At 39.2% G+C, this 16,321-nt stretch overlaps 1 protein-coding gene across 1 annotated transcript; it reads left to right on the top strand.

The window, feature by feature from the left end:
- The first annotated feature begins 1,117 nt into the window (after positions 1–1,117).
- oclnb (occludin b) lies at positions 1,118–16,029 on the top strand. Its single transcript, XM_085367121.1, has 8 exons — positions 1,118–1,158; positions 2,527–3,196; positions 4,076–4,240; positions 5,527–5,642; positions 6,891–6,995; positions 7,154–7,325; positions 15,804–15,845; positions 15,931–16,029. Exons 1-8 carry the CDS (start codon positions 1,118–1,120, stop codon positions 16,027–16,029), a joined length of 1,410 nt encoding a protein of 469 aa, XP_085223247.1.
- The last annotated feature ends 292 nt before the right edge of the window (positions 16,030–16,321 follow it).

Raw genomic sequence — 16,321 nt, 5'->3', positions numbered from 1 at the left:
GTTTCACAACAGTAGGAAGACGGGATGGGGACATCGGCTCAGGTTTCAGGTACATCGAATTAGTGCACGTATGCATTTTAACAGAGATCAAGTCTGGCACGTCGGGATTCGCATTTCTTGATAGTAACCCTGCTTTTTGTCGAAATTGCGGGATAAATAGATGTTCAAAAGAGATTATGTTTGTTATTTTAAGTGGAGCAGATTGAGAGTTCATTTGTTTATAATCTGGTTTTAAGAGCACTGGAAATAAAGCTCAAACAGTTCCTGGAAGAGTACACGCATCTTCTGCCTGTTTCCAGAAGATGCAGGCACTGAGGACAGGTTAGTCCTGTTTCAAGGAGGAGGCGACCACGTGACGAGCACACGCCTATATGCCCGTCTCATTGCTACCTGAGTGCGCGCTGTGGATGGAGGCGGTCGCGAGCACAGTGTTTGCGTTCGTATTTCAGTGAGTGTGTATTGTGTTCATCAGCAGGACGCCGATCATCACACAGGTAGGTCCCTCTTAAAGGTGTAACTAGAGTTTACGGACAGTTTGAAGTAGAAGAGATGAGCATTGATGTTAAAGTCAGTTTACAAGTGATGGAATGGATCAGTGTTATCTGCTCAGACAGCTGCTTTTAATCTGAAATGGCCACCATATTAACAGGCTTCCTCATAAACACAGGCGCTGTTTTCCATCGTGGTGCTTTCCATAGCCAGACATTGGTCCCCTGATACGTCACTAGTTTGTTAGATTTTCGCATTCATCGTTTGAGATGACCATAAAATATATCATTTTTAACAAAGCGTCAAAGTAAGGCACTTCATGAATATTAGTGCCAATCATTTCTAATCATTCCTAGCCCCACATTTCAGAAAATCAAACGCAATTTGAAGTGTTGACTTTTGAAAAGTATGTATCACATAATTGATTCAGTTACCTTAGACAAGAAAAACAAAGAAATCATGTGAGCTAGGAAATCTGCACAAACACACATTTGTAACAAAAGGCTGAGAGCTGGTATGTGCCTCAGCAGGAAAACTAGTCTGACACATGACATTATACAAAAGCTTTTGAATGCTCATTGCTTCTTGTGTGTTGTCCTACTAGAGTGAGTGGAAGTTGACCTTAAGTATGCCGAGCAACAAACACAGCAACCACAGTGGCAAAAAACGGTAAGCTGAATTCCCTTTATCATTCACTACGCACAGACACCTGCTTCATCTAGTCATTTATGGACTCAGCTGACTTAAGCTCAGTGCAGTGTTTATGGTAAATAAACCTCTGGAAATGTAGACATGTTCGAAGAAAAGCCTCAGAATTCAATGATTTTAAATTAATGTAAGGTTTAAAGGATTTTCACATAACAAAAGTGACAAATTTCATCATTTTTGAGCAAGCGTTTGCTTGTTTTTAAATTGCCAGTAATACATTTAAAAAAGCTTCAATATAGGCATCAGAAGACCGTAAAAGGTTGTGTGATGAAATTCAGGCAATTGGTAATAATAGTTATGCCTTTCTATTTTGTGGCTTTCTCTTGTTTTGTATATATTCCTCTTGACTGTATATATTTATCCTGTTTGTTATTTATTCCTGCTGTCCTACTCTTTATGTTTTATTCTGCATAGTTGACATGGAGCACCCATAATTTCATTGTACATGTGCAATGGCAATAAAGGGCTTTTCTATTATACTCTATTCTATTCTAACATTAATTTCAAATACATGACAAAAATGTTTCATTGCAATTTAAGGCATCCAAAAAAAAGTTTCATTTTCACTGGGAACTAACTCAGTATTCTTTAAGGAGTGGCCCCCACCCAAAATTCAAATGACTGGATTGTTGTATTTGTAGGGCCACAGAATGCATATTTTCTGTTATTAGGTAAACCGCTTCCGCGCCGGACTTTCTGACGTCTTTAGCTGTGCGTGCTTTTCCTGTTAGTAAAGTCTGTGTTCAATCCCACACTATTTCTCTTTGTCACCCGACTGTTGGCATAGTTTTCATAGTTGCCATTTTCCAGCGCTCCAGTATTCACAAGGCATTGCTGCAGTGGGCCGATTCACGTTTGATTAGATTTTTACGTCAGATGCCCAACAGCATTAGTGTCACCTTTTGGGCTCAAACCATAGATCTTTGGCTTATTAGTGTATAAACAATTTGTTGTATTTAAAAAAAACTTGAGTTCTACCAAGTTTTTTTTGTTGTTCTTGTTAACTATTTGACAAACGCATCCATCCCTAATAAACTTTTTTTTTTAAATCATCTTTAGCCTTTGGAAAATGTGTGATGGACATCAATGAGGCTTTGGCTTAGTTGGGTTTTAGATGACATGAGGATTTTCTTTTTCAAAGTGATAACCTGTTCATTTCAATGACGTGAAGTAGATCACACCATTATGAGAAGTTGCCCTTGTGATGAAAACATTGACAATATTAGACCTTATTCTTGGGGTAGCCTTGCTATTTTTATATCAGTACTTGGTGTTTGCTTTTCCATGTCTTGACAATGACCACAACTCATCTTCTCTCCTCTGTTCCAGCCACAGGCACAGTGAAGTCATGTCCAGCCCAGCATTTTCCTATTATTCTGGAAATAAGGTGCTTCACTTCTATCGCTGGAATTCACCACCTGGTGTGATGAAGATAATGTGCATCATCATTATCATCATGTGTGTGGCTGTGTTTGCCTGTGTGGCCTCCACACTGGCCTGGGATTACGAAATGAGTCTCATGGGGGGCGGAACTGGTCTCATGCCAGGCTCATATGGCAGTGGATATGGAACCGGTTATGGGGGCGCGTATGGTGGCTCATATGGTGGCTCATATGGTGGTGGATATGGTGGTTCCTATTCCGGCTATGGAGGAACAAAAATGGATCCCAGATCTGGCAAAGGCTTTATCATTGCCATTTCTGCAATTACCTTCATAGCTGTGCTTATTATATTCATCATGGTTGTGTCAAGGCAAGGTACTGCCCGTTCATCAAAGTTCTACCTGGCATCAATCATTATCTGCGCCATCTTGGCATTCCTGATGATTATTGCCACTATTGTGTACCTGGTGGCGATAAATCCAACAGCACAGTCCACGGGGTCTATGTACTACAACCAGGTGGTACAGATGTGTGCCCAGTTCCAGAACCAGGTCCAGCCCCAGGGCCTCTTCTTAAACCAATACCTTTACCATTACTGCGTGGTGGAGCCCCAAGAGGTGAGACACTTTTTCTCTAATAATGTGTGGTTGGATCTTTGGCACAGGATGTGCGGTTTCTGTGTAGTTCCTTTCTCTGTGTATACTGAGAGTTTGTTTAGTTTCAGCCAGAGAGGTAGCAGTAAATTAAACTCGCAGTTAATGGACACATGAAGATGAAATTACGACTTCAAAAGACTAGAAGAAAAATGCAATAGAACTGAGTGGTGTCAGGAAGAGAAAAGTCTGCAAATGTTCATTTTATTGGAACTTTATGTGTTCGTCTACTTCAAAGTTATTAAAAGCAAAAGAAACAAAAACCTGACAAATGTGTGTGCCCCTCTTTCAGTACTAAATCAGCTTGTTCTGGGTGCACTCAGGGACTGGTGCAATTGAGCTCCAAACTTTTCACATTTCTTAAATTGGGGAAAATACTGAACACCAGTGTTTGCTTGCCTTATTTTTGTTAAATTGACGCCATTAAATGTTAACTGTAAGAACTGCAAACATCACCATAACCCTGACAGAAACGGCGTCACTGACTGTCGCTTGTGGGCAGGAGATATCTTGAGCAGCAGAATACATGTTGGTGATCAGGAATTGGGTGTGTTTCTACACATTTTTGCACTAAAGCAGCAATCAGCTGAACTGAGCAAGTGTGCCGTTGGAAACCAACTAGTACATGTAGTGATACTGGAAACCCAGTTTGTTCTACATGAATTTGGAATCATTGTTTCATGGCAGACTTGTACCTGCAAATGTCCTTTGGCCAACTCATTGTTTGGTGGCAGGTGTTATAAGATTGAGATTTTTAGGGAAATGTGTGAAACTTGCCTGTCATTTACATCCCTGATAATGGGTATTACTTCAGCTCCATGATCTTGGTTGTGCTTCTTGCAGGCCATCGCTGTGGTTATGGGCTTTTTGGTGTTTGTTGCCCTCATCATCCTGCTCGTGTTTGCGGTCAAGACTCGCCAACAGATCAGGCGCTGGGGCCCAGAACGCATTCTCTGGGAGGAAGTCAAGGTTGTCAATGTTGGTCACCACAACAGCGTCGGGGAGTGGGTGAGTCTGTGTGTGACTGTGTTGACATCAGCATCGCATTTACCTGTTTACTAAATAGCAAAAGCCTGTATCAGCTGCAGCGTAACTTTATTCAGTCAAATTAAGGTTGAACTAAATATATCAGGTCAGCTCAACAAATTCCCCACTCAGTCTCCAACTCTCTGTGAATATTTTTGAATATTTTAAATACTGTAAACATGACACAGATCTGCAGTCAAGAGCTGGAACACACAATATCTCTAAGGTGTGTCAGAGGGCTTTAAAATTTCCACAACATTAAAGTCAGTTGCAGGGTGATAATGTGTTATCTGCTCTTATCCACTATTCAGAATGCTTGGTTTTGATCTGTGTAATCTCTAAACAGACTGTTAAGAACATTAAAACAGTCTGGGACATCCTAACAGCACTGTAAATGGCAATAAAGATGCATAGGAGCATAATTCATGTAATTGGCTGCAGATTCTAACCACTACTACTACTTCAGAAATTACACAACTTGTTTGTTACAAAAGCTGAGAATTGATGTGTGTGTGTGTGTGTGTGTGTGTGTGTGTGTGTGTGTGTGTGTGTGTGTGTGACAGGTGAGAGAGACACTGGGCAGAGGAGGTTTCACCTGTAGTTTCTGGGTGTGGTCTGTTTAGCCACTCTTAGTTTCAGCATGATGTGCTGTGGTGTCACTGTGATGTCATCTAAAGTGAAACAGCATGTTGTTATATTTTTATTCTTTTAAACATTAACTCATTAGATCTTTCACATGTTCAGATTAATTAATTTATTCCCTGTCTTCCGATGGTAGTGATAAAAATGGAAAATGTGTATCTGAGTATTATGTCCATGTAGCTTTAATTCCAGCTGTGTACTTTCCAAGTAGCACCATCAGGCCTGAGATTTCATCAGGTGTGCTGGTTAAAGGCACTGACTAAGACTTCTTGTTGACAATAGTGAAGGTATTTGTGGTATTCAGACATACAGGGACAAGTAGAGGAACCGGTTGGTCCCTGCGGATGCTTCTTGCTTCATATGGAGGAAACAGGTTTCCATGACCTCAAGTATGAGCGTAGTATCTCATTAGGTTATGATAAGGCACTCTCATTAACGATATGGGACGAAACTCATTAATGTGAAAAATCTTTGATGACATAATCGTGGTATTTTCACCTTAAACCTAAACTCAAAATATTTGTAGAGCCACTTCCACCCTTAAACTGCTCATCATTTGGAAAAGTCCCTTTAATTTCAATCTGGCATTGTAGAAACTCTGAGGCTGACTATGTTTGTTGCTTCAGGTGACCAACGTGTCTGGTGATCCAGAGGTGTTTGTTAATGACCATAACGATAAAGTTGGGGCCTCTAGAGACTATTTAGACCAGCTGGACTACAACAAGCCTCTATACCTACCAGGGTAAGCATGTTCTTCATTGTTATGAAAAGGTATCATTAAGCACTGGGGGAATTGGGGTTTTGTTTTGTTTTGTTTGTTTTTTACAGATATAGTGATGCTAGCAGCTCTATTGGGTTTTTATTCTTGAATAATAAATTACTGAAATGACTGAACAGTGTATAATTTGTTTACTTAAAACATGATAGAGTCTTACCTTGGGTGTCTGGCCTTTTGCACATGCAGCATCACTGTCAGTCTGTTTTTGTAAATGAAGTTTTGTAGGACTAAATGTTCTGGGGTGGGGTGCAGAGGCGGGGGGGGGGCTCACATGATCAGGACTGTGGCCTGATGGAGTTAGTTACACAATTTTCCTCTGTAAACCACCAAAGTTCATCTAAAATAAAACAGCTTGGAGACTTCTGGGTGGGGCACCTGCTATCCCAGCTGGTGAGGAGGGGTAGACGCTGAACAGTCACCAGTCTATGATGGGGCTAACACAGTGAGACAGACAACCATTCACTTTCACATTCACACCCACACCTACGGTCAATCTGTGTGTTCGGACTGTGGGACAAATTGAAAATGCCCCACACAGTACCCAAACAGACATGGGAGAACATAACTCCACACAGACCATGACACTTACAATCCACCACCAAAGCCTCTTTGATTATATTTTTAACGTCGCTAAATTCCCAAGAAAAGGGATTGTTGGTATTATATTGTATTGTTGGTGCTGTAGTGAAAAACACTCACTGAAACACAGAAAATAATAACATTTCAAATAGAAATGTACAATGAAGATACATTTATTTGTGAGTGTGGGTCAATAAGAAACTGTTCTTCATGGTTGTGTAAAAGTGCATCATTATCAACTTTGCGAAGATGAACATCTCAGCTGCTGCAGAAACTGTTTCCTGTGCTGTGTAGAGGGAACTCCAGCTGGTCAGACGGGGATACTTCTGTTCAAATCAGGTCAACAAACGATCAGTGTCCCTGTACCAAATTTGAAATGAGGTCTGGTGCAAAGAGAAGAGGTGCACATAACTCTGTAGTAGCACTCGATCACAGTGATCCATCTCTGATGGGTCAGCTCATCCATAAGTTTTGAAGTTTAAGGTACTGAAGGATAATGGGGAACCATATTAACCATATTTGAGACCAGTTGGCTCTGTAAACATGCTACAAGGGTTCAAGTGTGTTTGTTTTAATGGCAGATACTTATAAGGCTTTTGCAAAAATGGATGAATCAGTAAATCCTGTTTGCAGAGACTCTGACATCAGCAGCTATGTGGGAGGCCTGCAGCCCAGGCTGAGGGACTACGACACTGGTGTGGAATCTGGGGATGACCTAGAGGAAGAAGATTTCAGTGTGTGAGTGCATGTGATTCCATTGCCAGTTATTAGCTGATTGCAATTAATCTGCTATTTCTAGATCAAAGCTGGTAATAAAGAACTTTGTCTTTGACCTTGACTGATTCGTATCTCTTTTGTTTTACTGGTTATGTACTGAATTGTCTTCTTGCATATAGTTTGTTTCCCCCCATTTTGGATGAGCAAGAGCGTCTGGCCTACAAACAGGAGTTTGATAGGGATCACCAAGAATACAAGAACCTACAGGCTGAGCTGGACGGCATAAACCAGGACCTGGCCGACCTGGACCGAGAACTGGACCGACATTCTGATGGCAGTCCAGAGTTCATGGTAAGGGCGGCAGCATCTGTCTGGTTCTTTGAAGGGAAGGTGGCTGGTCCACCCTTTTTTTTTTTTTTTTCTTTTTTTTTTCTTTTGCCTGTCCCGTTTGGCTCTTTTGCCATCAGAATTATTGTCTAAAGGCAAAGAAAGATGCCCAACGGATTTACTTTACCAAATTGACCATCCCAGCCTTGCCGTAATGGTCCATTTGATTCACCTTTTATTGTTTATTTTATTTTCACTTACTGAATACGGGACAGACTTGACTGGGGGAAAGAAGGGGAGAAAGAAAGAGGGAAAGAGAAACAGCTGAGAAGAGGGACGTTGAAACGTTATTTACGTTGTTATTTTGGTTAGTAATGTTCTTGCTGTGCCATAACATCTCATTAGTGATTTCGATGGAATGCAGGCTGTTATTTTAATGTATCAATTCTGGATTTAACAGGAAGCTAATGAAGGGAAGCCAAAACAGGAGAAATATGCTCTCTCTTTTTAGTCCCTGTCAGCACTCTTGCTGCAGCATTTTGGATTAGCTGAAGGCTTTTCGGGGAGTTTTTAGGACATTCTGATAATAATGAATTACAGTAGTCCAGCCTGGAAGTAATAAATGCATGAACTAGTTTTTCAGCGTCACTCTGAGACAGGATATTTCTAATTTTAGAGATGTTGCGCAAATGGAAGAACGCAGTCTTACATTTCATAAATGTATGCCGTACCCTAGGTTTTTATACTTAACCAGCACAAGGCATTTCAAGTAACTGAAATAAAAATTAAAACTGCACTTTTTAAAAAGTATTCTCCATATTATAATAATTTAAAAAAAACTAAATCTAAAACAGAAACCAATGAAAACTACACAAACAATTTTCAGACAATAACAGTTAAGCGACCTAATGAGTATCTAACAAAAACCAAACACTCAAAATGAGTTAACAATGACTGTGATTTAGATTTCAGTTCAGATAAAATATTTACAGTGTGTTATTTATTTTAAACATCCATGTAGATACTAAAAATGACATAGCATTTAAACTGTAATTAGAGCCAACTGGCTTCACTCAAAATGTAAACGAGCCCACCCACCACTTGAAGCACACTCTGGATCTTCTTCTTACATATGACATATAACATTCTTCCCAGAAAAACCTGTTTTTTTTCTGTTCATTTCTTTATAATATTTAGATTTACAATATTACACAGTAGATGTCTTTCTGAAAGTGCTGTAACTTAGTGAAAGGATATAATTCCTCCACTGTTATCTTCTTCAATGATATGTGCCAGCACAATGCAGAGGAGCTACCTGAACTCTACTCCCACAGAGGTTGATTATCTTGTTAATAGTGTTACATTCTAACTGCGTATGAGTAGTAATATACCTGTACTTTTTTTTTGCCCCCCCCCCCACCCCGAGGGCATTCCCCCCCCCACCCGGGCATTTTTCCCCCCTCCCCTATCCCCCTCCGCGTCCATGTGCGTGTGCACGTGCGCGAGAACGGACTTTTTGCACGTGCATGTGTGTCCAGGGGTCATATGAGTTCACATGTGTTTAATAGAGTATTATTTAATGAAACCATAATGTGTTTTAATTAAACTCTTTTTAAAGGATTGTATAGGTCTCAGAGTTCTGTTATTTAGACATAGGTGATTTAATTGAACTACTTTAGGGGTATTTTAACTAGTTAGGAGCCTTTTGCATTTTCTTCAGTGCTATTTAGGAGCAAATAGTTTTAAAACAGAGGGCCGCAAATAACAGGTATCCCTTTAGAAATAAACAGTGATACTTCTAAAAACCGTGTATTCCCACACAGCATTTAATTTAGCTAGTTTAGGAAGATTTCACTTTTCTAATAGTTTCACAGGCTAATAGTTTTTAAATAGAGCACCACAAACAACATGTATCCCTTTAGAAATAAACTGTGATACTTCTAAAAGTACATATTCACACTAGCGCTGTATCAACCTCATTGTGGCTTTAATGCAACTAGTCTTATAATTATCTACTAGTCTGCAACAGTTAGACTCGCTGATTACACATAGCTGATTTAACTACTTTAGGGGCATTTCACTTTTCTAAAAGTTTCACAGGCCAATAGTTTTAAATAGAGCACCGCAAACAACATGTATTCTTTTAGAAATAAACTGTGATACTTCTAAAAAACACATATTCACACACTCTGTAACAGTTAGACAGAGGGGGGTACAGTTAGGCTCCCAACAGTCTGTAAAAAAGGTATGAAGCAACAAAAGAGGAGACCTTATCAAGAGCATCCCAGCCCAAAGGTGTTTCTTCACAAATAGTTAATTCCCACACTCTGCAACAGTTAGACTCGATGATTACACATAGCTGATCAGAGGGGGTGCAGTTAGGTGCCCAACAGTCTGCAAAAGAAGTCATGAAGCAAACAAAAGATGCTCCTTATCAAGAGCATCTCAGCCCAAAGGTGTTTCTTCACAAACAGTTAATGGCTTTAATGCAACCAGTCTTATCATGTCAGAGGCCAACAGAAACCATGTCCAACAGAGTCTCCAAAGGCCTGCCACCTTTCTTCCTTACATCATGCTCTTTTATCTCTACATCTCAGAGGTCAACTGAAAGTAGCCCCACCTATATAAAAACACCCCATCAGACACACAGTATTTTCCTCAGCACTTCACAACTGCCGCAAGGTATAGCGTTTTAACTTGTTATTTTTTCACCTGAATGTGCATTGGAGCCGACTTTGCTACCCGCACAGAGCGTTTCTGACAGTCGGACGCTGCTTATACAATAGAGAAAAGCAACAATACAGAGTGTTTCTCTGCTCCAAGAAATCCGAGGGCCTTTCACAAGGTAAGCATGTCTGTTATACCCAGGGCATAAATGTCTGTATGTCAGTGCTGATTATTCAAACATTGTTTAAAATGTGACACATATGTTGTCCGAAAACATTTCCTCTAAATTTGCAAAGTTACTGATTTAAAAAATATATATTTTCGAATTTTTAGTTGCATGTCAAACATATGATAGACTCTTGAGCATATTCGTATAGCTAAATTCACAATGGTATAACCGTGCTAAATAAAAGAGGCCCAAGCACCAATGCACTCTAATCCACTCCGCTAAACTGTATGTTGATAAGTACATGTAGCGTACCTCTACCTCTACAGCTGAAAACAGTTTGTATCCGCACTCTGAGGGTCTGCTGAATTGTTTTAATGGCACTTTTTGACGAACAGCAGATGATGAAATCCTATTTATTGTAGAAACTGTCCCTAAGCTATTGTTGCTCATACTTACTGAGGTCCCTAGCTACTTCCTTACTATGTCAGTAAACTTTTTTGAAAAGGAAGCTGTTGTAGATTTAAAGAAACATCTTAATTGAAGCAAAGGCAAAAAAAAACTGGAATGAATTTTATGTGACTGTTCATATTAAAGCCAACAACAAGTGAAAATCCAAAAACGGCTCCAATCCTTTGTATTAATGATCTCCCCCCCTCTCTCTCTCTCTCTGTGTGTGTGTGTGTGTGTGTGTGTGTGTGTGTGTGTGTGTGCCCTCACAGAAGGAAGGTCACAGCAGGAGCTTTTCTCAAACGCATTACCAATCAGTTTTTTACAAGAAGTGTAGCTCATACAATGGTATAAATGTATTCTTTGCGATACTTTATAAATATGAAGCTAAAGATTTTGAGTTCGTGCACATTATGAAGCAAGAATCTAAATATCTGTGTCACAATGATTTCTATAAAAGCGTGTTGTTTATGGGGATAATGTAACAAATCTTTTGTGCGTCCTATTAATGATCAATGATAATTGAAGAGGAACCCTGACTCAGGACATTTTCATGACAAGTGACAGCGCAGACAACTACTAATGAGAGAACCTGTTTTATCATCATAAACACGATGATATGAAGCATCGTTAAAGTGTCACTTCAGTAATGTTGACTCATGTTTTTAATAATGACTTTAAAACACTAAACTCTAATTTCTGTGGTTTATTTTAAGTTTACAGAATATAACATGTGGTAAGACGACGAGTTTTACTTCTCACTGTCCGTGTTATGTGTATCTATTTATCATGTGTGCTACTTTGCTCTGTGGACTGTAAAATGTTTCATTGTGTTCATGAAATAAACCAGACTTTCACCGTCTGCATCTTTTACTGTTTTTCTGCTTTTGTTCACTCCAAGTTTGACAAAACCTACAGATATCCAGAGTTAACTCACTAACAATGTGGAGCAGTCTCAGTGTATTTAGCTGCTTTTTCCCTGAACACAACCAACTGAGAGAAACGCCTGTAGGCCTCACTTTGGTCATTTGAACGCTGAAGGAGATTTGTTCCATAGACACATACTAGTGTTTCCTGCACTACTGTGTTCTATTTAAATCCAGATTCCTTTTATAGTTTGCAGTGAAATTTGTTAAACCATTGCTTAATGGGACAGAAGTACAAGTCACTCTTTACTAACACATTTGTAGATAAGTTTATTGCTGAACAACACAGCTAGCAGTCTCACACACTCTTTAGGTTTTTCACGTTATGTGTGTAAGGGTTTAGTCTATCAAACCTTACCCTTTTTCCCCAGTATCACAACATGTTATATTCTGTAAACTTAAAATAAACCACAGAAATTAGAGTTTAGTGTTTTAAAGTCATTATTAAAAACATGTCATTATTAAAAACATGAGTCAACATTACTGAAGTGACACTTTAACGATGCTTCATATCATCGTGTTTATGATGATAAAACAGGTTCTCTCATTAGTAGTTGTCTGCGCTGTCACTTGTCATGAAAATGTCCTGAGTCAGGGTTCCTCTTCAATTATCATTGATCATTAATAGGACGCACAAAAGATTTGTTACATTATCCCCATAAACAACACGCTTTTATAGAAATCATTGTGACACAGATATTTAGATTCTTGCTTCATAATGTGCACGAACTCAAAATCTTTAGCTTCATATTTATAAAGTATCGCAAAGAATACATTTATACCATTGTATGAGCTACACTTCTTGTAAAAAACTGATTGGTAATGCGTTTGAGAAAAGCTCCTGCTGTGACCTTCCTTCTGTGAGGGCACACACACACACTCTCTCACACACACACACACACACACACACACACACACACACACACACACACACACACACACACACACACACACACACACACAGAGAGAGAGAGAGAGAGAGGGGGGGAGATCATTAATACAAAGGATTGGAGCCGTTTTTGGATTTTCACTTGTTGTTGGCTTTAATATGAACAGTCACATAAAATTCATTCCAGTTTTTTTTTGCCTTTGCTTCAATTAAGATGTTTCTTTAAATCTACAACAGCTTCCTTTTCAAAAAAGTTTACTGACATAGTAAGGAAGTAGCTAGGGACCTCAGTAAGTATGAGCAACAATAGCTTAGGGACAGTTTCTACAATAAATAGGATTTCATCATCTGCTGTTCGTCAAAAAGTGCCATTAAAACAATTCAGCAGACCCTCAGAGTGCGGATACAAACTGTTTTCAGCTGTAGAGGTAGAGGTACGCTACATGTACTTATCAACATACAGTTTAGCGGAGTGGATTAGAGTGCATTGGTGCTTGGGCCTCTTTTATTTAGCACGGTTATACCATTGTGAATTTAGCTATACGAATATGCTCAAGAGTCTATCATATGTTTGACATGCAACTAAAAATTCGAAAATATATATTTTTTAAATCAGTAACTTTGCAAATTTAGAGGAAATGTTTTCGGACAACATATGTGTCACATTTTAAACAATGTTTGAATAATCAGCACTGACATACAGACATTTATGCCCTGGGTATAACAGACATGCTTACCTTGTGAAAGGCCCTCGGATTTCTTGGAGCAGAGAAACACTCTGTATTGTTGCTTTTCTCTATTGTATAAGCAGCGTCCGACTGTCAGAAACGCTCTGTGCGGGTAGCAAAGTCGGCTCCAATGCACATTCAGGTGAAAAAATAACAAGTTAAAACGCTATACCTTGCGGCAGTTGTGAAGTGCTGAGGAAAATACTGTGTGTCTGATGGGGTGTTTTTATATAGGTGGGGCTACTTTCAGTTGACCTCTGAGATGTAGAGATAAAAGAGCATGATGTAAGGAAGAAAGGTGGCAGGCCTTTGGAGACTCTGTTGGACATGGTTTCTGTTGGCCTCTGACATGATAAGACTGGTTGCATTAAAGCCATTAACTGTTTGTGAAGAAACACCTTTGGGCTGAGATGCTCTTGATAAGGAGCATCTTTTGTTTGCTTCATGACTTCTTTTGCAGACTGTTGGGCACCTAACTGCACCCCCTCTGATCAGCTATGTGTAATCATCGAGTCTAACTGTTGCAGAGTGTGGGAATTAACTATTTGTGAAGAAACACCTTTGGGCTGGGATGCTCTTGATAAGGTCTCCTCTTTTGTTGCTTCATACCTTTTTTACAGACTGTTGGGAGCCTAACTGTACCCCCCTCTGTCTAACTGTTACAGAGTGTGTGAATATGTGTTTTTTAGAAGTATCACAGTTTATTTCTAAAAGAATACATGTTGTTTGCGGTGCTCTATTTAAAACTATTGGCCTGTGAAACTTTTAGAAAAGTGAAATGCCCCTAAAGTAGTTAAATCAGCTATGTGTAATCAGCGAGTCTAACTGTTGCAGACTAGTAGATAATTATAAGACTAGTTGCATTAAAGCCACATTGAGGTTGATACAGCGCTAGTGTGAATATGTACTTTTAGAAGTATCACAGTTTATTTCTAAAGGGATACATGTTGTTTGTGGTGCTCTATTTAAAAACTATTAGCCTGTGAAACTATTAGAAAAGTGAAATCTTCCTAAACTAGCTAAATTAAATGCTGTGTGGGAATACACGGTTTTTAGAAGTATCACTGTTTATTTCTAAAGGGATACCTGTTATTTGCGGCCCTCTGTTTTAAAACTATTTGCTCCTAAATAGCACTGAAGAAAATGCAAAAGGCTCCTAACTAGTTAAAATACCCCTAAAGTAGTTCAATTAAATCACCTATGTCTAAATAACAGAACTCTGAGACCTATACAATCCTTTAAAAAGAGTTTAATTAAAACACATTATGGTTTCATTAAATAATACTCTATTAAACACATGTGAACTCATATGACCCCTGGACACACATGCACGTGCAAAAAGTCCGTTCTCGCGCACGCGCACACGCACATGGACGCGGAGGGGGATAGGGGAGGGGGGGGAAATGCCCGGGTGGGGGGTGTGGGGGGTGTAGGGGGAGAGGGGTGGGGGGGGGTGGGGGCAAAAAAAAGTACAGGTATATTACTACTCGTATGACTCTGGATACTGTAGCTCCTCTGGAAAAAAAAAAAAAAAAAGCCTCAAATCAGAAGTGGTGACTCCTTTTAATGACTCACACATGTCCACCTTAAAGCAGATAACCCATAAGTTACAGAGGAAATGGCATGTCACTTATTTAGAAGATCTTCATTTAGCTTGGAAAAAGAGTTTGCTGCTCTATTTAACAAAAAACAAAACAAAAACAACCCTGTAAAGCTAGAATATCTTACTATTCATCTCAGATTAAAGAAAATAACAACCCCTATTTTAGGCAGGCTGACAAAAAGTCAGATCTCTGTTGAACTGACTAGTTCTTTAACCTTAACTAGTAATGACTTCATGAATTTTTTTCACAAATAAAGTTTTAACCAAAAGAATATTCACATATTCTGGAATATGTGCCACAGGCATAAAATTCAGTACTGGAATTTATCCTTCTGAGTTAACTTCAGTCCTTACTTTCTGAACCAGCAAAATGGGGGGTGGGGGTGGGGGGGTTGTTTTGTTTTAGACTCCATTCCTAAAGACTGTTCAAAAAAGTCTTGCCATCAATTAATCCTACAATTTTAAATCTGATGAAATTTACATTGTATTCAATTTCATTGTGAATGTACAAGTTGCAGTGCAAGGCAACAATTTAGCTTCTAACTGTCAACAGTTTAACAGCAGATGCGAGGTGGCTGGTTTTATAGGAAACTTTATAAGACTGATATGTTGGGGCGACCATGGCTCAGGGGAATTGGGAAGCTCATCTACTGGAAGGTTGCCGGTTCAATCCCCCTGTTCTCTCTGTCCTGGTTGTTGTGTCCTTGGGCAAGACACTTTACCCTACCGCCTACTGGTGTTGGCTAGAGGGGCGATATGGCAGCCTCGCTTCTGTCAGTCTGCCCCAGGGCAGCTGTGGCTAAGACTGTAACTTGCCTCCACCAGTGTGTGAATGTGAGAGTGAATGAATAGTGGAATTGTAAAGCACTTTGGGTGCCTAGAAAAGCACTATAAAAATGCAATCCATTATGTGTTTGCTTATATTCAAATAATTCTACTCAAAATCAAATAATAAATCCAGTAATAAAGTGTTAGAAATGGTTTGAAAACTTTAGCATAAAAGAAAGTTCTGTGTGAGAATTTGGGATGATGCTTACTTCTTTAGCCAACTAATATATGTAATCTGATCTCAGGATGCCTTGAGTGACTATAACAGGCTGAAGGACTTCAAGAAGGTAAGGTTATTATTCACATTCTCAGCAGTGAAATTTGTGTGTAAAGAATTCAAACAACAATACCTTTCTTATGTATTGTCCACAGTCATCAGAGTACCAGATTAAGAAGAAGAGGTGTAAATATCTGAGATCCAAGCTGTCGCACATCAAGAGAAAGATCAGTGAATATGACCGTCGACCCTGAACCTTCAACCCAAGACCCTGTCTATGAACTGGACTGTCCAGTTTATGATGAACTCCTGTATGATTATTATTATAGTGATGCTCTTGCCTATGAAATGCATTTTTATAAGCCAATCAAGTAAGAGTTTTTCTACAACAAAAGGATAAATAAAATGTGGATTTTTTTTCTTTCTTTTTTACCTCTCAGTTCCACAAGTAAAATTTTGAAAAACAAGTAAGGTTTATAGACTTTATTGTTTTTCTCTTGTGATCCGAAATGTTTTGCATAATTGTGGGCACAGTTAAGATGAGAC

The sequence above is a fragment of the Diplotaxodon limnothrissa genome, linkage group LG12 (assembly GCF_057381915.1).
Source record: "Diplotaxodon limnothrissa isolate DT_005_m linkage group LG12, D_limnothrissa_male_GT1.1, whole genome shotgun sequence".
In the NCBI taxonomy this organism is placed as follows: domain Eukaryota; kingdom Metazoa; phylum Chordata; class Actinopteri; order Cichliformes; family Cichlidae; genus Diplotaxodon; species Diplotaxodon limnothrissa.
The sequence above is the reverse complement of the archived record's forward strand: the minus strand, read 5'-3'. Positions and strand labels throughout refer to the sequence as shown.

Excerpts from the sequence above, each read along its gene's own strand:
- oclnb (XM_085367121.1), top strand. The coding sequence starts at position 1,118 with ATGCCGAGCAACAAACACAGCAACCACAGTGGCAAAAAACG. Across the intron at positions 5,643-6,890 it reads AAGCCTCTATACCTACCAGG|AGACTCTGACATCAGCAGCT; the intron begins GTAAGCATGTTC and ends TCCTGTTTGCAG. Across the intron at positions 15,846-15,930 it reads GGCTGAAGGACTTCAAGAAG|TCATCAGAGTACCAGATTAA; the intron begins GTAAGGTTATTA and ends TATTGTCCACAG.